General features: G+C 40.9%; 2 protein-coding genes across 4 annotated transcripts in view; both read left to right on the forward strand.

Annotated features, from left to right (window-relative positions):
• The first annotated feature begins 113 nt into the window (after positions 1–113).
• On the forward strand, positions 114–20,458 carry Tctn3 (tectonic family member 3). Of its 2 annotated transcripts, XM_048338593.1 has the most exons (14): positions 114–441; positions 630–753; positions 1,080–1,198; positions 4,661–4,788; positions 5,027–5,135; positions 5,224–5,339; positions 5,937–5,972; positions 6,486–6,566; positions 7,239–7,364; positions 8,747–8,851; positions 9,767–9,861; positions 11,550–11,703; positions 12,628–12,765; positions 19,204–20,458. In XM_048338593.1, exons 1-14 carry the CDS (start codon positions 186–188, stop codon positions 19,429–19,431), a joined length of 1,815 nt encoding a protein of 604 aa, XP_048194550.1. In that variant the 5' UTR covers positions 114–185; the 3' UTR covers positions 19,432–20,458. The 2 variants fall into 2 exon arrangements, with proteins under 2 accessions (XP_048194550.1, XP_048194551.1); XM_048338594.1 differs by lacking the exon at positions 8,747–8,851.
• A 3,892-nt stretch (positions 20,459–24,350) lies between these two features.
• The window catches only part of Aldh18a1 (aldehyde dehydrogenase 18 family member A1), a 41,718-nt gene continuing 40,828 nt past the window's right edge, over positions 24,351–25,240 (forward strand). For both annotated transcript variants that reach the window (XM_048338595.1, XM_048338596.1), the window contains exon 1: positions 24,351–24,465. The gene's annotated coding sequence lies outside the window, so the exon portion shown is untranslated. The remainder of the gene's footprint in view (positions 24,466–25,240) is intronic.

Consider the following 25,240-nt stretch of genomic DNA (forward strand, 5'->3'; position numbering starts at 1 on the left):
GATGCGGCCCGGGTTGCAACAATCCCGCTTCCTATTGGCTGCAGCTTCTCCGTATTGCCGCAAGCCAATGAGTAGAGGGGGCGATGACGTCAGACACCGTGAACTCCACCCACTCACGCTCTAGCAACGCGTCTGGAGACCACGGGGCGTCTGGCGTCGGAGCCTTCCGGCGCCTGGATTTCCTCATGTACACCCCGCAGCTCGAGCTGCTGTGGATGTACATCCTGATGCTCCCCGAGGGCGTCCGGTGTCAGCCCACTGTCTCCCCGTCGGGGACAGTGCCCACCTCCTCCGTCCCGGGCCTGGTGACGGAGGGCGGGACTCCACAGCCCTCCTTGGAGAATGCTACCCGGGGGGAAGTGCCTGGGCCTCTCGGCACGGGGGGCCCTTCCCTGGCCACTCCCTCGGCGCCCGGGAACTGGACCGTGGACCACCCCCCAGGTGAAGGGAAGGGCCGAGGGGTAGAAACTATTGACTTCTAGGATCCGAAATTCTGTGGGCAAAGTTGGCTCACCGCGAAAGGACCAGGGGTGGGACAGTTGGAAGGGGGGGGGGGGAGGGAGATCTGGCAGTTTGGAAGAATTTGGGGATCCTTCTGTCGCTCTACTTTTTTGATTGTGCTTTCCTAGTCCTACCGATCTGTGTCTGTGACTTGACTCCCGGTGCCTGCGATCTAAACTGCTGCTGCGACAGAGATTGCTATCTTCTCCATCCCAGGACAGTGTTCTCCTTCTGCCTTCCAGGCAGTGTCAGGTGAGCGGCAGTAGCCAGGTAGAATCTCAAAGGGGACACAGGCCCAAGAATGGGAAATATTTGGAAATAAAAAGATGGAGCTGCCATACTTCCTGCTCCTACTTCTTGGGCATTCCTTTTTGTGTTATGTTTTCTCTCGGGGGTGACCCTTTCTGATTGTCTAAAACACCAGCTATAATAGAATTGTCGTGGGTTGTTGCATTGTAGCTGCCCAAGGAGCCTCTTTGGCATTGATAATCGTGGGCCACTCTTAGAGAAAACTTAAAGAAGACACTCTTAAAAATCTACCTCTTCCTCCTAAATGTTTTCTTCATCTGTCCTCACAGGTCTTCAAGCTGGGTGTGTGTAGACAATTCTCTTATCTTTAAGAGTAATTCTCCATTTCCTTCAAGAGTTTTCATGAATTCAAATGGCATCAAGCAGTTTTGTGTCCATGTGAACAACTGTGAGTAGAAGTGCTTTTGGTTGTTCTTATCTAACATTTGTTGAGATGTGACTCTGTCTTTGGACTTCCCCTTGATTCCTTCTTTCTTAAACATTTTGTTTTTTGCTCTTTGTCTTACCATTCTGTCTCTCATCCTACCCTTCCCCTACCCAATCACTCTATTAGAGAACCTTTGCAATTTCTTAAGCTTTTGGTCAGTTAACAGGACGTGAATTTAATACTTCTAATCTCCCCCCTGAGCTCTAATAATAGTGTCCTCCCCCACTTGCATTCTCCATAGGTTTCTGAACAAGGAAGCCAGCATAATGCTGTTATGCATTGATTTGTGAAACAAAGTGATTCTCTATGGCTGGCTGTGATGTGAATGCCTGTTCCTGTCTCACACACGTGTATGTGTGAGACACATAGATAAATGATCATAAGGTTTTTCCTTTTCTTTTTTTTTAAATTAATTTGATTTTTATGGGGCTGGGAATGTGGCTTAGTGGCAAGAGTGCTTGCCTTGTATACATGAAGCCCTAGGTTCTATTCCTTAGCACCACATATAGAAAAGGCCGGAAGTGGCACTGTGGCTCAAGTGGTAGAATGCTAGCCTTGAGCAAAAAGAAGCCAGGAACAGTGCTCAGGCCCTGAGTCCAAGCCCCAGGACTGGCAAAAAAAATTAATTTCCTTTATTGTTATTATGAAGGTGTATAAAAGGAAATGATACTCGTTACCTGACTCATGTAATTGTAAGCCCTCTGTACATTGCTTTTTCCTTTTCATACAAACACAAATCCAGCTCCCCAGCCTCATTCTTCCTTGAGAATAATGGCTAGCTTCTTTAGCCTGAAAGTCAGAGTGCTCTCATATTTGAGCGAACTCTTTCTTCCAGGCTTTTCTCCTGTCACTCACCATCTACATTTCAGCTTCTGTTTTGGCCAAATTGAACTTGTCGTTGTCTTCAAGCCATTGCATTTCCCCCAAAGTTTGTGTTTGCTTTTCTTCTTGACTCAAATATTCCTTTTTCTCCTTGCATTTTAAAACGTTTAACTCTTTCAAGAATCCACTCTTGTTCATCATCCTCAGAAATTCTGAGACATTTGTTGTTTATGTCATTCCCTTGGAATGTATAGGATTCCCTGTATCATTGCTGGTTCATGTGTAGACCATATCTTCTCAGGTACATTGTTAGCACCTCAAGGGGACAGACTCTATCTTTATTTTCCCACAGTGCTTATAATGGATGCTGAGAGATGTTCTCTTTTTTCTGTTTTTGTTTTTTTGGGGTTGCCCAAGCAAGCACAGAACTCATATTGCTCCTGCTTTAGCCCTTTGAATGCTGGTATTACAGACGTACACTCCATACTTGATGATGAAGGTTGTCTTAGTTTTGTTTAAAATTTTTAAGTGGTAATAGTATTTGAACTCAGAGTTTATCCTTGCTAGGCAGATACTTTACCACTTAAGTTACATCCCCAGCCCTTTTCAGTTCAGGCAGATACTTTACCACTTAAGTTATACCCTCAGCCCTTTTCAGTTTGAGTTATTTTTCAAATAGAGTATCCATGTTAGATTGGACCATTACACTCTTTTTTTTTTTTTTTTTTTGCCAGTCCTGGGGCTTGGACTCAGGGCCTGAGCACTGTCCCTGGCTTCTTTTTGCTCAAGGCTAGCACTCTGCCACTTGAGCCACAGCACCACTTCTGGCCATTTTCTGTATATATGTGGTGCTGAGGAATTGAACCCAGGGCCTCATGTACACGAGGCAAGCACTCTTGCCACTAGGCCATATCCCCAGCCCCCATTACACTCTTTATAGAGTATCCATGTTAGATTGGACCGTTACACTCTTTATCTGGACATTTTATCTTATTTATTTACATCATTTCCTTAAAATTTTTTAAGTGATCTTTAGTTATACAAAGTGGTGTCTGTGTATTTTAGAATTCCTGTTTACTAACACCCTCACCAGTGTACCTGAGCTGAGGTGAAAGAGGAATGTTAACTTTGTCTTACTGATTTCAGCTATGAAAAAAATATTTACCACCCCACCTAGCTCACCTATTAATCTGTGCTTCAGTTTTTTAATTATAATGACTGCATTTTTTTGTGAAGTCAGTATATCCTCCTCTATGGTTTTCAGACTGTGAATTAATTCCAAGGAAATGTTAAGCAGCTCCTGGAAGTTTTGATTCCTTGATTTCAGGTCATAGGTGGAAGGTGGTCTGCAGACCAACAGCATCAGCATCAACTGTTTCAGAGCAGCACTGCCTTTTCAAATGCTAATGTACATTTGTGTCACCTAGAGATTTTGTCAACTTGATTCAGATGTTACCTAGAGACTTTTTTTTTTAACATGATCTAGACTCAGTAGGTGTGAGGAGTGGCCCGAGTAGCCACATTTCTGATGATAGTGAAGTTGCTTGTCATGCACTTTGAGTTAGCAAAATCCAGATGTAGAAAGAGTGAGATGGCCTAGCATTGAGAACTGTGTCCATTTCAAGCTGTCAGAAAGCTGAAGAGTCATAATTCAAATGTGTTGTAGACCAAAGTCTAGCTTTTTTGTGAGAGGGATGGGTGGTATCTAGGAGTTTTAAGTGAGGGCATTGCACTTGCTAAGCAGGCACTTTACCACTTGAACCATGTTTGAGTCCTCTTGCTTTTAATTTTTCAGATAGGGTCTCATGCTCTTTTCCCAGCCAAATATACCATGATCCTCCTACTTCTACTCCCTCAGTATCTAAGGACTACTGGCACACACCATCATACCTGGCCCAAAGTACCGAACATATATATATATATATATACATATATATATATATATCATCATTAGCTTTTAATGACTTAGGTGTAGCATAGAGTTTTGTGGGGGGTTTTGCTTGGAATGATAAAGTCTAGTGTTATCTGCCATTCACTGGCCTCTGGGCAAGAGACAGCACCAGGATCTTTTTGCTTTTCCAAGAAAAATGAAGAGAACAGCTCAAATATTATCTCTAACTTTACCTTGTTTCTATGGAAATGGTATGATTTTCTTGTATTAGTCATTTGATTTTGGTCAAATACCACCATTGTTGACTTTCCTTTTTTCACAAATTGCTAATCACATATATTCTTGGCTATAAGAGACTAAGAACTGACCAACATTCATTCAGTGACTGTGTTATTAACTTTGTTCCTCATACTAAGACAATATTTCAATTAACAGGTTACCAATAAAGAAGATGTTAGGAATCCAGATTTTATCCCTTGAGATGGGATAGTGGTCTGGAATCTTTCAGGAAAATGTTCCAGGACTTGATCTGAGTGCTCTAGTAATGCAAGCATATATATTTATAAAACAACTTTGTGTATATTTTAGTCATTTTCACACATCATGTATATTATACTTAAATAAGTTTTAGTATTGTTTGGCATACTACATATTTAAAAATAAATGCTTTTCAATTTAACTAAACGTCTTTCTTTTGAAAAACATTCCAGCAAAATTAAACTATTTCCAGAAGCTCCAAAAGGTCAATGCAACCAACTTCCAGGCCCTGGCTGCAGAGTTTGGAAGCAAATCATTTACTACAACCATGATAACTCAGCCTCAACTCCCTTATTATAGGGTGAGCTTGGGAAGGGAATTTCCATTGTTGGGTTTTGGTTTTCTTATCATAGTAAACAATGGCCATTGTGTCTTTGTGTGCTACCTATCTACCATGAGCTTAACCATTCCTGACTCTCTAAGGGGACACTCCTGTCCTTATAAACAAGCCATTTAGTTAACTTTGTGTTTACTTTGTCATTGCTCGTTCATTTCAATCCATTCTCATTGTGAAACAATGTGTTCCGTATTTTATTCAGGCTGGGGATCCCATTCTGACTTACTTCCCCCAGTGGTCTGTTGTAAGCTTACTGAGGCAGCCTTGGGGAGTGGGAGCTGGAGGACTCTGTGTTGAGAGCAATCCTGCAGGTGGGTACAGGGCAGAAGTGCCGGCCTTCTTGCTTAATTTAAAGCAGGCTTTCTTATTTACTCCCATTTTCATTCTTTGTGTTGTAAGGTTTCCTAGAGAGTAAAAGTACAACCTGTACTCGTTTCTTCAAGGACCTGGCCAGTAGCTGTACCTCGGATCCAGCCCTGGATGCTGTCTCTTACTATAATTTCACAGTCTTGAAGGTGAGTGTCCTGCTATTCCCACTCTGTCACTACTATGAGTTTGTAGTCAACATGCTACCCATTACTGTGGTTGTGGAAAAAGCACCAGACTGAAAGTCAGAATTCCCAAGAGCTACATAAAAGACGGAAGGCCTATCATCTGAAAAAGATAAATTAAGGATATATATTTGTGTTTGTGTGTATATATAATGTATGTATGTATATATATGCATATCTTCAAGTTCTGATATTTTAATGTAAGGAAGAGTCAAGAACCTAAGAAAGAGAGCAAGCAGTTCCAATATTTTGATTGTTCCTACAACCCAACATTAAAGTATATTGTTAGTAATATGAAACTATAAGCTCATGGTGGTTTTCTGTCTCCATTGTTCTCTTTTTTTTTTTCTTTTTGCCAGTCCCGGGGCTTCAACTTAGGGCCTGAGCACTGTCCCTGGCTTCTTTTGCTCAAGGCTAGCACTCTACCTCTTAAGTTGGAGTGCCTCTTCCAGCCTTTTCTTTGTATGTGGTACTGAGGAATCGAACCCAGGGCTTCATGCATGCTAGGCAAGTACTTTACCACTAAGCCACATTCTCAGCCCCGTTGTTCTCTTTTTCTAGGTTCCAAGAGATATGACTAATCTTCAGAATATGAAGGTATGATGCCATTTAGAAGGGAAAAGGAAAAAAGAATATTGTAACTGACGCAATTTCAGTCTAGATCATAATGGTGGAAGAAATGTCAGTCTGATGTATCATAGGGAAGTGTGGATCTAAAACAGTGCTTTCCAAAGAGCAGTCCAGTAGTTTTTTGTGAAGATTAATGAGGTATTAGTAAGTCTGGAAAACACTTGAGTTAAACACAATTAAACATGGCATTTAGGTTCTTAGAGTCTTCTAATGTACTAAAGGCCCTTATTAAATTCTAAGGGGAGAGGTGATTACAAGTTTGCTTATACCTGTCTGTAGGTGCCTGTTTTTTATCTCATAGAATTAGTATCTTGAGAAATATGTTTTGAGATGTGCTGATGTAGCATGACTTGAATTTAAATTGTAGTCTGGCAATGGGAAGAGAGAGAAAGGAGAAAACCATCTACTCATTGTAGCATAATATATAGCTGGAAGAGAAAATGCTGCTTTAAATTTTAATCTTCTTTTTCCCCTTAATAGTTCCAGGTTCCAATAACACTTGCCTCCCAGGCCAGTTCTCCTCTCTTGGCTGGAAACACTTGTCAGAATATCGTTTCCCAGGTAGGGCTGCTCACCTCAGATCCTACACCGATTTATGTTGGTCAATATTATGTTGACCCCAGCTGAACTTTGATGCATTATCTGAGATTTCATATGTCAAGAGTTGAGCCCAATTCCTTCCTCCTTAGTGTGTTTCTGACATGTCTGTTGCCACCGTCTAGTTCAGAACATTCTGACTCCTTCCTTTTCCTACACACTCTCATTGATTCATACTGACTGATCATAATTTTTTCTCTTGATAGAAAAAAAATCTGAACTAGTCAACTGGTAATCAGTGCGCAGAAGTAATAACATATCATTTTAAAGACTGCTAAAAATTTAAGGTTACCTTCATTTACTATCAGCCATCAGCTAACTTTCCCTCAGGTACCTCGAGTCAAGTAGCCCAGTTTCCTTCTAAAAATGGAGTGGTTTACATTTCAGAAGCTCACCTCTGCTGCTAGTACTTACCCTATTCATCTTCAAAACTTTTCTTGAACACAACTTGCCCATGTACACTTTCAAGAAGAGCCCTATTCAATCTTTTTTCTTGTATCTTTTCTTGCTGTTTTTGTCTTAAAGATTACTGTTTAACTTATACATGTAGTTATAATGACACAGTTATAAAATACTCTCTCTTAAATATAATTAGTCCAATAACTTTTATTAATTGATTTTTCTTTTGCATTTCAGGTCATCTATGAGATAGAGACCAATGGGACCTTTGGAATCCAGAAAGTCTCTGTCAGTTTTGGACAAACCAACCTGACTGTTGGGCCGAGTGTTTCCTTACAGCAAGACTTCATCATTCACTTTAGGGTTAGCGCCCTTCTCTTGTAGCAGATTGAGGGGTAGAAGAAGTAGCTCTCTGCTTCTGTAACATACGTGAAATAGAGAAAGAATGTGAAAGCCTAGTTCACTCTTGACTACGGCTTCAACTTTGAATATTCTTTAGCTACATGTAATAGATTCTTTTTATTCTTTTTTTTTTTTTGCCAGTCTTGGGGCTTGAACTCAGGGCCTGAGCACTGTCCCTGGCTTCTTTTTGCTCAAGGCTAGCACTCTGCCACTTGAGCTATAGCGCCTCTTCTGGCTTTTCCTATATATGTGGTGCTGAGGAATCGAACCCAGGGCTTCATGTATACAAGGCAAACACTCTTGCCACTAGGCCATATCCCTAGCCCAATAGATTCTTTAATAACTACATGTAATAGACATGCAACCTTTTTTTTTTGGTGCCAGTCCTGGGGCTTGAACTCAACTTTTTTGTTCCAAGGCTAATAATGTTATACCATTTGAGCCACAGCTCCACTTCCAGCTTTTTTGGTGGTTAATTGGAGATAAGTCTCATGGACTTTCCTGCCCAGGCTGGCTTCAAACTGAACAATCCTCAGATCTCAGCCTCCTGAGTATTTAGGATTACTATTTAAGCTCTTTATCTTTTACATTTTGTCTCTGGAACATAGTTGTCTAGTCTTAACCAGTTTAAACATAGCACTAAATTGATAGCATCTTTTATTCTGGCAGTACTAGGGTTTGAACTCATGGTCTTAAAAGGTTGCTTGTTCATCTTGCATTCTACACTTGACCAGTATCTCCAGCCCTGCTTTTGTTGTAGTTGTTAGTTATTTTGGAGATGGAGTTGTCGTGGTCTTTTCTATCCAAGCTGACTAGGAAACAATACCCTTCAGATCTCAGCCTCCCAAGTACCTAGGATTACAAGCATGAGCTACAGGTGCTTGGCTCAGCAATTTTTGAGAAATAAAGTTAAATGATCTTTTTTTTTTTTTTTTTGCCAGTGCTGGGGCTTGGACTCAGGGCCTTAGGGCCTTAGCACTGTCCCTGGCTTCTTGAGCCACAGTACTACTTTTTCTGTTTATGTAGTGCTGAGGAATCGAACCCAGGGCTTCATACATGCAAGGCAAGCACTCTACCGCTAAACCATATTCCCAGCCCCAGGTGATCCTTATTTTTAATCATTGAAAAAATTAGCCTATAGAATTCCAATCACTCAAGTTTTCTTTCTTTTTTTTTAGGGAAAATAAGGGTAAGTTAAACACGATATAAATTGCAACATGTTACATGATGGAAGGAAACTAGATTGTTCATTACAGCTCATGTAATAAAGGAAAGATATGAAACCAGGCAAGGTGGAAAAGTAGGTTTTCACAGTAAGCAACTGTTCTCTACTCTTTCTGCAGGCTTTTCGATGGAGCAGGGCTGCTGCTTCTGGTCCAAGAAGTGGGAATCCTGGTTATATTGTTGGGAAGCCACTCTTGGTTCTAACTGGTGACATAGGCTACTCAGTATCCTTTGCAGAGCTGGATGGACTGTGGTAGCCTAAGATAGTTTGGATTTTCTAATTCTCCAGATTCCCTCATTTTTACCAAATTCTACTAATCCATCAGGTTTCCATATGTTAATGCCACTGAAGGCTTTCATCACCCTTACCTACTGACTAGAGTTTAAATCCAGGGCCTTGGCTTGATGAACACTTATTTTACCACTTAAGCAACTCCTCCAGCCCTCAAAATTAAAAGCTTTAAAATTTAGAATGGCTGGGTGGGTGCTGGTGGCTCACACCTGTAATCCTAGCTACTCAGGAAGCCGAGATCTGAAGATCATGGTTTGAAGCCAACCTGGGCAAGAAATTCTGTGATATAGACTGTTATCTTCAAGACACTCTGAAAGTAGCACTGGAGCTCAAGTGGTAGAGTCTAGCCTTGAGCAGAAAATGCTCAAAGGCAGCACCCTGGGCCAGAGTTTAAGCCCCAGGACCAGCAAAAAATAAAATAATAAAAATTTGAATGGCTACAGGTGAAGAGTTTTTCTTTTCTTTCTTTGCCAGTCCTGGGGCTTGAACTCAGGGCCTGAGCACTGTCCCTGGCTTCTTTTTGCTCAAGGCTAGCACTCTACCACTTGAGCCACAGCGCCACTTCCAGCTTTTTCTGTTTATGTGGTGCTAAGGAATTGAACCACTAAGCCACATTCCCAGCCCTTTTTATTTGCTTTTTTAATGAGATACTCATATGCTGTATGTTTAATTTTTTTTTAGCTAATTCTGATTTTTAAATACTAGAGAAAAAATGCACAAATTGGTAACTTGTACAACAGGATATTAGTATAAGATAGAATGTTAAGGGAACAGTGATCACATTGATTTTCCAATCCTGCCTACTTTTTTTCTACCGTATCTCCTTGACTGTCACTTTTCCACGCAGATGACCCTCTTGCAGAGCCAAGGTGATGGAACCTGCTCTGTTAAGAGACGTGAAGTACAATTTGGAGTGAATGCAATATCTGGATGCAAATTCAGGTAGTTCTTTGCTTCTGCAACCTTCCCAACAATTGGTCTGCTTGTAGGAAGAAATTCGATGTAGAAACTTTTTATTTTATTTGTTTGCTTGTTTTGCTGGTCTTAGGGCTTGGGTGCTGTCCTGGAGCTTTTTGCTTAAAGCTAGTGCTCAGCCACCTGAGCCACAGCTCCACTTTTGGCTTCTATGGCAGTTAATTGGCAATAAGAGTCTCATGGCCTTTCTTGCCCAGGCTGGCTTCAAACCATGATCCTCAGATCTCAGCCTCCTGACAAGTGTGAGCCATTGGCTCTGGAAGAAATTTTCTTTCTTTCTTTTTTTTTTTTGGGGGGGGGGGCAGTCCTAGGCTGTGAACTCAGGGCCTGAGCACTGTCCCTGGCTTCTTTTTTGCTCAAGGCTAGCAGAGCCACAGTGCCACTTCTGGCCATTTTCTGTATATGTGGTGCTGGGGAATCAAACCTAGGGCCTCATGTATATGAGGCAAGCACTCTTGCCACTAGGCCATATTCTCAGCCCAAATTTTCTTATTTTTGATGGTGCTTCACATTTGCTAGGTAGGTTCTCTATTGCTGAGCCACACCCTGCTGGTTATTTTATATGTAGGGCCTTATTTCTGCTGGACCATAATCTACCTGTTTTCAAAGTCTCATTGTAAATGGAAGGACAGGCATCCATCCATGCCCATCTTCTTCCATTAAGATAGAGTCTTATGGGAAGAAGGTGCTGGTGGCTCACACCTATAACACTAGCTACTTGGGAGGCTGAGATCTGAGGATTGCAGTTCGAAGTCAGCCCAGGCAGGAAAGCCCATGCAACTCTTATCTCCAATAAACTACTCAGAAAAAGCTAGAAGTTGCATTGTAGCTCCAGTAGTAGAACGCTAGCCTTGAGCAAAAGAAGCTCAGGGACAGCACCCAGTCCCTGAGTTCAAGTCCCTAAGATAGGTGCACACACACACACACACACACACACACACACACAGATAGAGACTCATGGACTTTTCTGTGTGGTCTGGCCTGGAATCAATCCTCAGCCTCTAAAGTAGCTGGGATGATAAGTGTGAGCTACCAGTGCCTGGTATATATATACACATATGGGGTTTCCTTAAGTAGCTGGGATGATAAGTGTGAGCCACCAGTGCCTGGTTTTGAGATACATACATATATATATATATATATATGGGTTATATATATATATGGGATATAAATATATATATATATATATGGGTTGTTGTTTTTTTTTCTTGCCTGTCCTGGGACTTAGGGGCTGAGCCACTGTCCCTGGCTTCATTTTGCTCAAGGCCAGCACTCTAGCTCTTAAGCCATGTGGTGTTTGGAAATTGAACCCAGGGCTTCATGTATGTGAGGCAAGCACTCTATCACTAGGCCACATTCCCAGCTACTTCTTAGTATTTTAAATGATATTTCAGGAAATGCTCACTAAGAATAGTCTTTAAATCTAAATAATACCATATTGCCTTTATATATCACCTTTATAGTAACAATAAGAAAAATTTTTAGAAAAGAAAAGTAATAGAGGACAAAAACATACACACATTTTTATCTGCTCATTAAAAAATACCTTATTCCTAAGAGGTTTCTGATGACCTTTAAAATTTACTAAGGATTAATACACTAATACAGTTACCATATTAGCATTGTGCTCCAGCATCCGTGGTGTTCAATTGCAGGCTGAAGGAGGTGGACTGCAACCAGTTGCAGCAGCAGATTTGTCAGACTCTTCATGGAAGACTGAGACCAGAACATGTGGCCATCTTTGGTAATGCTGACCCAGCCCAGAAAGGAGGGTGGACCAGGATCCTCAGCAAGAACTGTGGTGTTTCAGTAAGGAGAAATACTTTTTTTGTTTTTTAATAGTAACTCATGTGTTTTTTTCTGTTTTCTAGTTTCAGGTCTGACATTTAGGTCTTTGGTCCATTTTGAGTTGATTTTTATAAATGGGTGGGAGATAGAGCTCAAGGTTTATTATTCTGTATGTGAATATTCTACTTTTCCCAGCACCATTTATTGAAAAGGTAGTATTTTTTCCAATATTTGTTTTGACACTTCCATCAAGAACCAATTGACTGTAGATTATCCATCCTTTTTATTGTTTATATCCGTAACATGATCTGTGTGTCCATCATATGTGCCAGTAACATGCTACCTTCATTACTGTCACCCTTCACTATGTCCTCGTACCAGGTATTCAGATACTTCTAGCTTTGCCCTGTTTGGGAAGTTTGGGGCCTTTTATGCCATAAAATTTTAGGATTTTTGTTTTGTTTTGTTGTTGTTTTGCCAATCCTGTGGCTTGGGACTCAGGGCCTGAGCACTGAGGGCTTCTTTTCACTCAAGACTAATACTCTGTCACTTGAGCCACAGCACCACTACTGGCCATTTTCTACATGTGTGGTGCTGAGGAATCAAACCAAGGGCTTCATGTATACAAGGCAAGCGCTCTTGCCACTAGGCCATATTCCCAGCCCAAATTTTAGGATTTTTGTTGTTATTTCTATGAAGCATCCCATTGGTATTTTGAAAGTGTTACACTGAATCAGTAAGTCACTTTGGGTAGTATGATCATTAAAAAACATTAATTCTTCCAATCCATGTACATAGAAGGTCTTTACATTTTTATGTATGTCTTTTTCTGTTTCCTTCATCAATATTTAATAGTTTTTGTTGTAGAGGTCATTCAATTCCAACTAAAATTTTCATTTAATTTTAAGTCCGACAGTCAAGCAAATGTTTCTTTACCTTCTGCAGGCTACGAACTGTACTTCCTGCTGTTTCATTCCAATTTCTCTGGAGATCCAGGTGTTGTGGGCGTATATAGGCCTTCAGTCTAACCCACAAGCTCATGTGTCTGGAGCCCGATTCCTATACCAGTACAAACCCATACAGGTAAGTCATAGTTCAGAAAGGACCACTAATCTTATAAAGTCTAGATTGGCTTATCAGCCATTTGATGGCAGGATTTCTTTTTAACTTCTAAGAGCCAGATAATGTTGCTAATGTTTAAACAAATGAATGAGTTAACACAATTTTCAAGTCATTTCTCCCCAGACATTTACTAAGACTCATATTTTGTCCTGATAAATATAGCTTTTTTTTAATGCTGGTTTTTTAAATATTCTTGTCCACAGATTTTTTTTTTTTTTTTACCAGTTCTGGGGCTTGGACTCAGGACCTGAGCACTGTCCCTGGCTTCTTTTTGCTCAAGGCTAGCACTCTGCCACTTCAGCCACAGCGCCACTTCTGGCCATTTTCTGCATATGTGGTGCTGGGGAATTGAACCCAGGGCCTCATGTATACAAGGCAAGCACTCTTGCCACTAGGCCATATCCCCAGCCCTTGTCCACAGATTTTTAATACAGGCTAATTTCTTTTATGTAATTGTACCGCTTCCTATACTCATTTGATTCAGCTATAGAGAGTTTTGCCCATAAATCTGTGTTTACTGGGACAATCACAATTATTATAGTCTCTGAGCCTGTGGTTTATGATAAAGTTACCCAAGTGACTAGTTTGTAGTAACCAATCCTTGCTTTTATGTGCTCCATTAAATAAATGCTTTTACTCTGTATAGATGTGTATTTCTTATAACATACCTTAGAACAGCTTCAGTATCTGCCTTGATTTTAGGACTTAATCTTCAGCTTTACAAGTTGAAAGCATGGTGTTTTTCACTTCAGTTTATGTGTACACCAGTCTTGGGAAAGTGATTTGTGTATTACGTGGTATGAAGTTTATTAGCATACAGTGAAAATTAAGATTGAAATTCCTATCTAGTTGCTTTACACTTAAGTTTCTAGTTAAGAAACTTACATTTAATGTAAAATACCTTCAGTTCTCCCTCATGCATGGGTGGGCAACTTAATTCTTTAGGATAATAAATAGGATTAACACTCAGCTTACCAGAAACTATATTGCTGAAAACATCCATTCTTTTCCTAACAAATACTATTTCTTTAAGACTCATATTCTGTTACAGAACCTGCACTGAATCCATTGTCAACTTTTTCTAAATTATACTTTTCTTGATTTATGAGTTCCTTTGCTACAATATGTTCTTTTTATTTTCCAAAACTGCTGATACTCTTAGACATTGAAGTTACTGAGTGCCTCTTTCTTATCTAACTATTTTAACCAATATCTTTTTCTGGTAGTAGGCAGGGATCAGAGGTTAGCTTTTCAAGTTAGTTTGCCCTTTCCACAAAACTACATTTTATGGTCATTCAGTCTATGTGGCCTATGTGGGTGTCACTTGAGAGTTTCAACTATGATTTAGTCATGCAAACTAAAGAAATATGTATTCCAATGAGAAGGTATATTGTCTTGAAGTTATTAAGTGGTATTATGGCTTCTACAAAGCCATGTCTTAGGCAGATTTAAGGAATTTGTGAATGTAATTTCACGGTAAAATTTTTAACTTTAAAGCCTAACTTGAGAAGCTCATCTCTATGAAAAATGTTACAAGACTTATAAAATAATAATGTTATATCACTAGAGTTAATCACATGCAAGCATTTTGTTCAATAATAAAAATCTCTTCTTTTTTTGTAGTGGTAGGGATTGAATACAGGACCTTGTGCATGCTAGACAAGCACTATACCACTGAACTACTCTCACAGCTATTTCCTTAGCTTGAATCACTTCAAAATCCACACGTACTTATCTGTCAGCACTTCATGTGAATTTTTTTTTCTTAGAATAGAAAAGAAAACTAAGGTACGTGTTCCAGTGCTTTTAAAATGAAGGGGTTATACTTGAAATGCATTTTTGTTTTCTGAAAATTTTCTCCTTACCTAACTGACCACCCTTTGAAGCTTATAGATGACAGTGGTCTGACCTGGGCTATTTAATACATCAGCTTAATACATGAATGATGGCATAAAATGAAGACTGCATTGTAAACCAGCAGCTTATAGCATATATACTTGTTTAATCTCACCTATAAAGTGGCTTTTGTTATTTATGCCAACATATAAAAATGAGGAAATTTTACCTGGATAGCCAGATTCCTGACTTCACTTGAAAATATGACAATATAGACATTATTATATTATTGCATGGCATCCGCTGTTCTGTTGTTATATAAGGAAATTCAGAATCCTTTATGTACTTATTCTCTTCCATGCATACAGCTATGCTTACCTAGCCCTCTCACTGTTGAATATTCAGTCATTTGTAAATAGTGTATGGAAATATCAAAATGAAACTCCTTTGTACAATACACTAATTAAAAGAGAGAAAAATAAAAGTAAGAAAAAAACAACATAACAAAATTCTTTTTTAAAAGGTAAGAAAATAATTTACAAAATAAGCTAATGAAAGTGGAATTTCTGTTAGTGCTATTAAGAAAAAGAACCATGGAAGGGGACAAAGTACTTTTCTAGTCAACTAACTTATTAAGAGATAAAGGCAAATAGTGGCTGGTGGGTGTTCGAAAGATTTCAGGGACAGAAACTTCGCTGACAGTCACAGTGATTGAGTCCGTTGGTGCTGTCACTGTTGTCCCTGGGATTTTCCCAGACATTAACAGAAAAAAGAAACAGAATTCAGTCATGTCCCAGCTCTTTGTTATAATGGTTATTTCAAAGCTTAATGTTGAGGGCTGAGAATGTGGTTTAGCAGTAGAGTGCTTGCCTAGCATTCATGAAGCCCTGGGTTCGATTTCTCAGCACCACATAAACAGAAAAAGCCAGAAGTGGTGCTGTGGCTCAAGAGGTAGAGTGCTAGCCTTGTGCAAAAAGAAGCCAGGGACAGTGTTCAGGCCCTAGTTCCAAGCACTCAGGACTGGCCAAAAACAAAACAAACAAAATCTAATGTTGCATTATTATTAAATTCTTTCATTTAGTGTTATTTATCTTCCCAAGTATTCTGCTTACTTAGTTGTGAGATTGTGGTTGAAGTTCTTGTCTGGCTTCACAATGTCAATAAATCACTTAAAGCACTTGAAGGAGTTTGTATGTTTTTCTAGTAAGTTAATAACTTAACAGATTCTCAATGAAGCCTATGCAACTAAGAACCACTAAATTGACAGCAGTTCTTCCAGCATATGATATTTGACTTGAGGTATAAAATATAGCCCCCCTTTAAACCAGAATAAATAAATAAGAGACATTTATTAAATAAAGCAATACAATTAGCCTTGAAATCTAGTCAGAGATGAATTTTTCAAAAGTTCAAACAGCACATTGTGACCTACTATTGTGATGTTTAGCACAGGAGAAAAACATAGGATGATATCTATAAATTTGAAGTAAGCAAACATTTCAGTCAAGTAACAACAAAAATAATGGTTAAATCCTGAAAGTAAGTGCTCAACAAAATACATCATTATAAAAATGAAAAGGCAGACTTGTTTATGAAAATGTATTCCCTAGTACATTACCTGAGAATACTTAATGTAAGTAAAACAAAAGAAGCAAACCCTAATAAAAGGGAAAAGATTTGAACAGATACTTCATTCATTAGAAAGGACAAATAAATGGCTGATAAATGTAAAAAGGTACTCAGTGTCCTTACTGTGAGGTACTGTATGTCCACCGGACTTGGTAACAGCAAACATATTCTGACAGTGCAGAACAACTGGTTGTCTCATATACTGTTGTAGGAATGAGCAGTGGTACAATCACTCATCTTCACTGTGACCTAACAGTTTTATTCTTAGGTATTTACCCAAGGATAATTAAAATATTTGGCCCCCAGCCAGACTTGTACTTGAAAGTCTTGTGTGGAAAAACATGCATGAATCTCAGGGGCTGGGGATATGGCCTAGTGGCAAGAGTGCCTGCCTCGTATACATGAATCTCAAAAATATGTATCTTGAGTAAAAAAAAATCACACATATCTATACTTATTAACACTAAACTTTCAAGATATGTAGATTTTAGGGATGTGATGTAGCTCAGTGGCAGAGCACATACCTAACATGACCAAGGCCCTGGAGTCAATCTCAACATAAAATGGATAGATGGATTAACTATAGTTTATAAATTGTACCTCAGCAGAAATAATAAAGGCCATGCAAGAATGCATTTAAGAAAATTGAAAGCCAGAGATTAGGGGAAATGTGTGCGGCACATGTACTTATCATTCTTTTATGTAAAATAAAGTATTCACACACCTCAATGATGATTAATACACATGAGCCAAAGATGTATTTGTTCTAGTTTGTAGTCTGTATATAGCTACAAGGGTATAAACCTGAGAGCATGCATATAGCTTTATCTTTAAAATAATTGTTTCATTCGTAGTGATTTGATGTAGAGAAGTAATTGTGTGAAAATTGTGATTATAAAAATGTGACCTATAAGAGATAATTATTAACAAAGCCAAACAAAACTCTTCATATTGTTTCAAAATAAATTTTACTTTAGGACAAAGGATTTTGCTTCATTTAAACTGAATTGAGTTGGGCATGATGGCATAGAATTTAGTCCCAGTCTGAAGAGGCAGGAAGACTGTAGCATCAAGTATATAGTTAGACCCTGTTTCAGAAAAAGGAAAAAAAAAATCAGTCAGTCCATAAATAGATAGAATTATATTCTTCAAATTTCACAAAGGGTTAAAATAGAATTGTTGGTGGTGATTTTTGAAGTAAATATCATAAAATATTATGGCTTCAGTAGAAACAAATTTAAGTCAACCATACAACCATAGAAAAAAAAATGTGCTGACTTGGCTCTGTCTTTTGTCTGCCTTTATAAAAGAGATTAGGTGACCAAATTTGAAGGAGATTGTTTTTTTGGTGCTCACACACTGAACAGTGAATACTCTATTTTTGTCCAAATATAACTTTAAAATGCAAATGGGCAAGCCAGGCACCGGTGGCTCACACCTGTAATACTAGCTACTCAGGAGGCTGAGATCTGAAGATTGAGGTTGGAAAGCCAAATGGGCAATAAATTACTCAGCTGGAAGTAACGCTATGGCTCAAATAGAGAGCTAGCCTTGAGCTAAAGAAGCTTAGGAACAGCACCCAGGCCCTGAGTTCAAGCCCCAGGACCATCAGTCAATCAATCGATCAATAAGATGAAAGGAGACATTAGACTTCAGAATTAAAACATTGTACTTTGAATATAACTCACAAAGCTGTTCTGCATGTAGTACCAAGATAGCTCAGTAACTTCAGTATTATCCAGTGACCCCATCAGTGCAATTCATTTCCATCTGCCTGGGTGCTCTACTGGGCTGCATTTGTTCCAAACCTCTACACAATTGTTGAGGCAATTGGTTTTCATTCTTAACTGATATAATTGTACAAATTAGGGAGCATGTGTCCCTCCCTCCCTTCCTTCTTTCTTTCTATGTGTGTGCCAGTATTAGTTTCTCATGTTCTTGCTTTGCTTTTTCCCTCATGGCTGGTACTCCACCACTTGAGCCACACCTCCATTTTAACTTTTTGCTAGTTAACTGACAGTCTCACAGATTTGTTCACTAAGCTAGCATCGAACCTCAATCCTCAGACCTCAGCCTGCTAATTATCTTGGTTACAAACACATATGATCTACCAGTACCCAGATTCAGAATGATATATATCTATGTATATATGTGTGTCCATATATATACACACACATCTTACCAATACTGGGGCTTGAGCTCAGGGCCTGAGCACAGTCCCTGGCTTCTTTTTGCTCAAGGCTAGCTCTCTACCACTTGAGCCACAGCGCCACTTCTGGCTTTTATTTTTCTGTTTATGTGGTGCTGAGGAATCAAACCCAGGGCTAGGTGCATGCTAGGTAAGCACTCCACTGCTAAGCCACATTCCCAGCCCCCAGAATGATATTTTAATACATGTATAATACAGTATACAGTGATCAACTGAGTAACTTAGTGTTTCTTTTTCTTTTTTTAAATCTACATTTCTGATTTCTTTTCCATGAGATTTCACCTTTTTTTAACTGTCTCTATTTGCACATGCACACTGTTTCAGAACCTCAGCCTTTTTGCACTTAATTAAGCAGAGTTGCTAAGCAAGTAGCAGCACTGTTGCCATCTAACTTCTGCAGCTCCCTAACTGGAAGAAACTTAGTCATGTAACTGTTCACAGTCCGGGTGTTATAAACTCTTGGTAAGAAATTAATTTCCTCATAGAGAACAGCACAGAGTCCATATGAGTAAAATGATTATCTTGTTAAAAGCTGTTTGTTTTAAATCTCTCATAAGAGAAAGCCAAGTTAGAGGGCTGGAAATGTGGCTAAGTAGTAGAGCACCTGCCTAGTAAAATGTGAGGCCCCAAGATTGAATCCTAGTACCACCAAAAATAAAAAAGTTGGAGGACTATGCTAGTGGGTGCCAGGAACTAGCACTGATCTATTGACTTTCTTTCTGTAGGATCCCCAAAAAGGAACAGAAGTAACCTTGACAACTCTTGTGAACTTTGTGGATATTACCCAGAAGCCTGAGGCTCCACGGGGTCAACCCCAAACAGACTGGAAATTGCCGTTTGACTTTTTCTTTCCCTTCAAAGTGGCATTCAGCAATGGGACAGATTTCCAAAAAGGCTCAGCTTCTCCCATCTGTATCCTGTGCCTCTTACTTCTTGGAGTTCTCAACCTATAGACTCAGTGAAGAAAGAGAATAATCAAATTTTAATTTTCCCTATGGGAAGTTCTCAGGCAGCCTGCTTGGCTAAATCAACATTTACCTGCTTACGACTTGAAGGACACCATTTATGAAAATAGAACCTAAGGAAGAAATCTTGTGACTCACAGTATTTTAGAAAAGCAGTAAATGTTCCTGCAAGCCGACAGGTTCTCTGCTTCTCAAGCTGAGAAGGCACAGAGCCTTCAGTCCTCCACATTACATTTTGTCTGACTAAAGATTTCCAGGATCTTCAGCCATCTGCTCACAGGCACAGTGGGCCAGCAGGGAAAGGAACACATTATTGCTGTCACTCTGAATGCAGAATGGCCACCCTCTGGATATGGGCTGACTATTCAGCCTAGGAAACTGCTGGCTCAATATTTGTCTGGCTTTTCTGCCAAGGTCTGTCCACACCCTTTGCTTGGGCATAAGTGGTGAAAGTAATTCTTTCTACTCAGTCTCTAGAATGAATGTGGAATCCTCACTGTCTTTTACTAGCAAATGGCCTTACCATTCATTATTCTTTCCTTCCCTCCTTCATGGTAAGGAGAAATAAAATGGGTTGAGATCTTCATTGTACTAAGTCCAGCAACATAATTTAGTAATTTAATTGCCCTGTGACATACCTCATGATTATTTTTCTCTTCGTGAGGTTTAAAGAGGAAAAAAAAAAAAAAAAGGAAGCCAGGCATGCACCTGTAATCCCTATACTCAGAAGTTTGAGGTAGTAGAATCAAGTGTATGGTATTACAGCAGTACAGACTAGCAAAAATCAAGACACATTTTAGAGAGGATAAAGATGTATATTGCCTGTGACACAAACCTGGCTACTGCCAGAGAGAAGTTACGATGGCAAGGGAGGGGAAACCCTGGATTTTATACAAGGTGGTTACACACAAAATAGGCATTAATCAGATATACAAAAGGTCAGACAGGCTGACATCAACTTCTGACCTAGTGAGCAATTCCTTTCTAGTTGTGCAGAAATCATGACATGCTGTTACTACCTCTTCTGTATTCTTTTAAAAACACCTTATCAATTCAGATAGCTCCACTTGTTTACTCCCAACTGGAATTCCAGCCACAGCCCCACTGAGCCACTTTCTGGCAACCAGATGCTAGAAAGTCTCTCTACCAAGTAGCATCCTTTGGTACCTTGTCTACTTCAGTATTAATAGCAACTCATGAAGCATTCCTGTGACTCAAAGCTCTGTTGAGAGGGTGGACCAGCCTCTGTGCCCATACCTAGCCCGTTGCCATTCTCTCCCTGCCGCAGATATCTGGTTCAAGAATGGAGTCCAGAGTAGGCCACCAAAATTTTCTTTTCCAGGAGTTTGGAACCTACACCAAGACAAGAAGTCATTCAGGAGTGGGCATTGTGGCCGTGTATGGGGAAGCCCTTTTCTACCAAATGTGAAAATGGAGAGCCTCTTAAAAGATGGGGGGGAGGGGAAGAGAAGAGAAGCAGATATGCAAATACAAGTGTAAAGAGACAGATTGAGGATGATATTGGTCCTTAATTTTTCGATTCCATATCCTTGCCTCTTGTGAGACCCAAGTTTATGTCCTGCCCTTGGAGACTGTCAGTTATACCCCTTCAATAAATTCCTAAATGTTCCTCTTTCTGTATGACCCTCTGGTCCTGTCCAGCCTTATTTCTATTTGCTAAGCAAAAGTAAAATCACTCTAACCAAAATAGAGGCCTTTTTTTAAAAAGCATATACCAGAAAGATAACCTGGCTTTATGTTTGGAGAAACAAACTAGTTCTTATATCTGGTATTTGACTTTTCCTAATCCAGAGTCAATCAGTTAATAACAAAATAATTATTTTAATAATAAAAGCAACAACAAAACAAAAATGTTGAATGTTAGGTATTTTTGTATTTGTACTCTTATGTTGAAACAGTTTCTCATTGTGTAGCCCCATTGTGGCCTTGAACTCACAACCCTATAGCCTTTGCCTTTTAAGTGCCAGGATAACAGATGTATATCACAATACCCAGCTTTTATAATGCCTTGAGGTAAACAAGGACCATTTTTTTCTGTGCTTGGGGATCAGACCTAGTGCCTTGGCCCAATTTCTTAATTGAGAAAGGTAAGCTTAAAAAGAAATTAAATTTATTCACTATATAATATTTACTGGGAGTTTTATAATTATATACATATTTGTATAGTGTATATTGATATACATAATATATGATAAATAATGAATATATAATTACATTTATAGTTTATGTTCTGTAAGTATATTTATAGAATATATTTTTCTGTTCTCTAGAGCTTCAGTGCTAGCAGAGAAGTCAAGAAATTACCATAGCTGATGTGTGGGTTAAGTGAAAACCTAAAATAGGCCTTGAATGGAGAAGAAATCCCCAATTCCTTAGCTCTAGCTATACCCACTGTTACCTAATTTTCCCCAAGGATATGAGGCAACTCCTAAAAGCTGAATGTACAAGATACAACTTGAAAGAAGTTTTGTTTCCCTTATATCTTCAAGTACTCAAAATTTAAAGCCACATGCTGTTATGGCAATGCAGACCAGCAAGACCAATAAAAGAGTTCATTGTCGAACCAGGCTACTGCCAGAAAGAAGTTTCATTGGCAAGAGAAGGGAGCCCCTGGGTTTTATACCAGCTGGTTACACACAAAATCAGATATACAAATAGGCAGGCTGACATCAACTTCTGACCAGGTGAGCAATTACTTTCTAGTTGTATAGAAATCATGACATCTTGTTACTACCCTTTCTGTTTTGCTATTTTTTAAGTGCCTGGGCTGGAAATGTGGATTAGTGGTAGAGTTTGCTTAACAAGCAGGAAGCCCTGGGTTTGATTCCTCAGTACCACATAAACAGAAAAAGCCTGAAGTAGCACTGTGGCTCAAGTGGTAGAGTGCTAGCCTTGAGCAAATGAAGTTCAAGGACAGTGCCCAGCCCCTGAGTTCGAGCCCCAGGACTGGCAAAGAAAAATAAAGCCTTGTGGGCTTACCATTACTATCAGTTTAGATAGCCTCACCCTGTCTGCCCTTATCCACAGTCCAGCAACAGCCCCACTGGGCCACTTTCCCACAATTGGGTGAGGGCCATATTCCTGCAAAGGTTGCTGAAAAGTCCCCTTGCCCAGAAGGGTTAGCTACCTACGTTGATGCTTTTACTTGTCACCTCCAAAGAGCTGCTCTCTTCTGTATCCTAAGTATTGAGGCACCATTTGATTCACAAATACTTTACTCAGTCACTCCCTTTCAAGTACTGAGTGCTGTCGGCCCCCTTCCTTTTTGCTGTTTGTTCCTTGATGGGGCCTTCTGTCCAGTCATTCTATGGGCCTTTGCAATACAGTAACCAACTTCCCAGCTTCTTTTTAGTAGCCTGATCCTGTCATTTCAGTACTTGAAAAGTTTGGGGTCTCAGTTTTTAAGGTTCACTGAAATAGTGTAGTACAAAAAGCCCATTTGCAAGGATGTGCAAATGATTTTACTCCCCAACTAGACACCTGTCATACCCCCAAGCAGCCTCTTCTCAAAGGGCATCTCTGCATATTCTATCTCCCCCTCTTCATAGGATCCTGCTCCCCTCTTCCAGGTGAAACTATTTACTTCTTGTTCTTTAACACACAGTACAAGTGACAACTGTTTTTAAGCCATCCAGGAGTGTCTAGGCGGCACCTCCTCTAGTGCTTATCTACTTGTAATGATTTGCTCACATTATCTGTCTCCTGTAAGGAGAGTAAAGTCAACTAAGGTAGGGGACAATGGTTTCCTCTACACTTAGGGAACTCCTGGCAGATAAACAGTCTATTTTGTGCAACTATAGCAATATCAAAGACGGGGAAGATTACATTTAATCACAACAGAAATTGATTTCCCACAGCTGTGGAAGTCCTAGAAGGATGGGACAAATGTTGAGCGCACCTTCATCTTCACAAGGCACAATGCAGTAGGACAAGCCAGGGTGTGCTGACATGGCTGACACAGCCGCAGAAGAGGGGGAATCCACTCCAACATGTCTTATTATTAATCCCCATAATCCCTTTATGAACATGGAGCCCTCTGGACTGCTCTATTGAGGTTGTTTCCTTCACATGAAAGACTGAGAAGATAGCAAGCAGTAGCCAGTGCTTGATGAGTGAGAAAATAAATACATAGGGGTCAGCCGGGTGCTCAGAATTAAGCACAAAGCACCTTCCTGTCATTAAACTCCAACCAGATGCTGTCCAGAGGCAAAGTGCCTATTCTGGACTCTGCCCTCTGAGGAAAAATCTACAGGTAGGAAGGAGGGAAAAAGAAAAAAAGTCTATGCTCTCATGGGATGTTGAAATAATCCCAATCGTCAGACATTAAACACACTTTTTAAATTCACTATTCTTGCCACTGCCTTTAGTTGAAAGAATTGATCTTAGACCTTTGGGGAAAACTTTCAATACCAAGGTGGAAAATCTTTTTTTTTCACCAATTCCCCCTTTTATACAGCCTGTTTTTTGGGGGGAGATGTTTCCTAGGTTAATCCAACCTTTCTCTGGGGTGCTCCAGGGATGTAAACGATCAGCAAGGGACGAACACATTACAAATGTACCGGCTGGGGAGAGTACCAGACAGCTTTCCTATCTTTCAGGAAGGGCGGCGGCTCTAGGACTCCTGGGGACCTGTTTCCTCTAGGGGATTGGGCGTTGCGGGTGCCGCAAGCCCCGCCCCTGCTCCTACCCTCCCCGCCCGCCCACCGCTACCCCCCACCCGGCGTCTGCGGGGCCGCGGGGGCGGGACCCGCCACGTGGAGCGCGGGCCCGATTCTCGGAAGCTTGTACGCCATTGACGCGGGCGCAGCCCGAGGTCGGCCCGCCACCCTACGTCCCCGGCGGAGGCACCGCGGCTCGGGTTTTACACCAACGCCGCTGACGTAACGCCATCGTGCGGGACGTAGACGGAAGAAAAAAAGGAGAGTGGGAGAGCGAGGCATCAGGAGCGCCGCCGGAGGAGAGTGCGGGCCAGGCTGCGGGTCAAGGGCGGCGGCGAAGCAGGTACGCGGCGCGGAGAGCGGCCCGCGCCTCTGCAGAGGCTGATGCGCTCCCCAACCAGGCGGCCAGGCTGCGTGCGCCCGGCCACCGGCCACCGTGGGCTGCCGGCCGGCCTGCGCAGGTGCGCGGGAGGTCTGGGGGGTCAGGTCCGCGGTGACACCGGTGTGGGCGCCCGCCGAGGGAGGGCGGCGTGGCCGGGCGGCCTGCGGCACCGCTCCTTCCATATGCCAGGGCGCAGAGGCCCTGGGGTCTGTGGATGGCTCTCTTCTCCCGGGCCTCCCCTCGGTCGGTGCCCGGACCAGCTGGAGGCTTGAAGTCTCTGCGAGCCCCGTTGAGGCCTGAGAGTCCAGAACCAGCCTCCAACGCACCTGCACTAGCGGGGAGGGTGTACCCAGGCTCTATGGGACCCCTTGGAGACCCTCGGCCGCCAGTGCCTGCAGCTCCCTGTAGCTCACCCGTCCATGAGGTTCCCCAAAGCCACCTCCGCCTTTTGCAGTTAGGCGTGTGGTGTGTAGTCGGTACATCAGGACTGCAGCTAGATTCCCCGCGCCCACGCGCCCCACCTCTTACCCCAGCATTATCCCCTGCTTTCTGGGGTGGGGAGATTTATCTTGAGGTTTTGTGTTAAGTGGCTGAACCATGTACCGAGCATGCGTTTTCTGGGTGAAGTTTGTTGGGATTGAAGTTCAGTTCTCTGTCTCAATCAGTGAGATAAATAAAGTCTTTCTGTTTAGAATACGGACAGGTACTTGAAAAAATGTCCTTAGGCGACTTTTTG

Source organism: Perognathus longimembris, chromosome 2, assembly GCF_023159225.1.
Source record: "Perognathus longimembris pacificus isolate PPM17 chromosome 2, ASM2315922v1, whole genome shotgun sequence".
Classification (NCBI taxonomy): domain Eukaryota; kingdom Metazoa; phylum Chordata; class Mammalia; order Rodentia; family Heteromyidae; genus Perognathus; species Perognathus longimembris.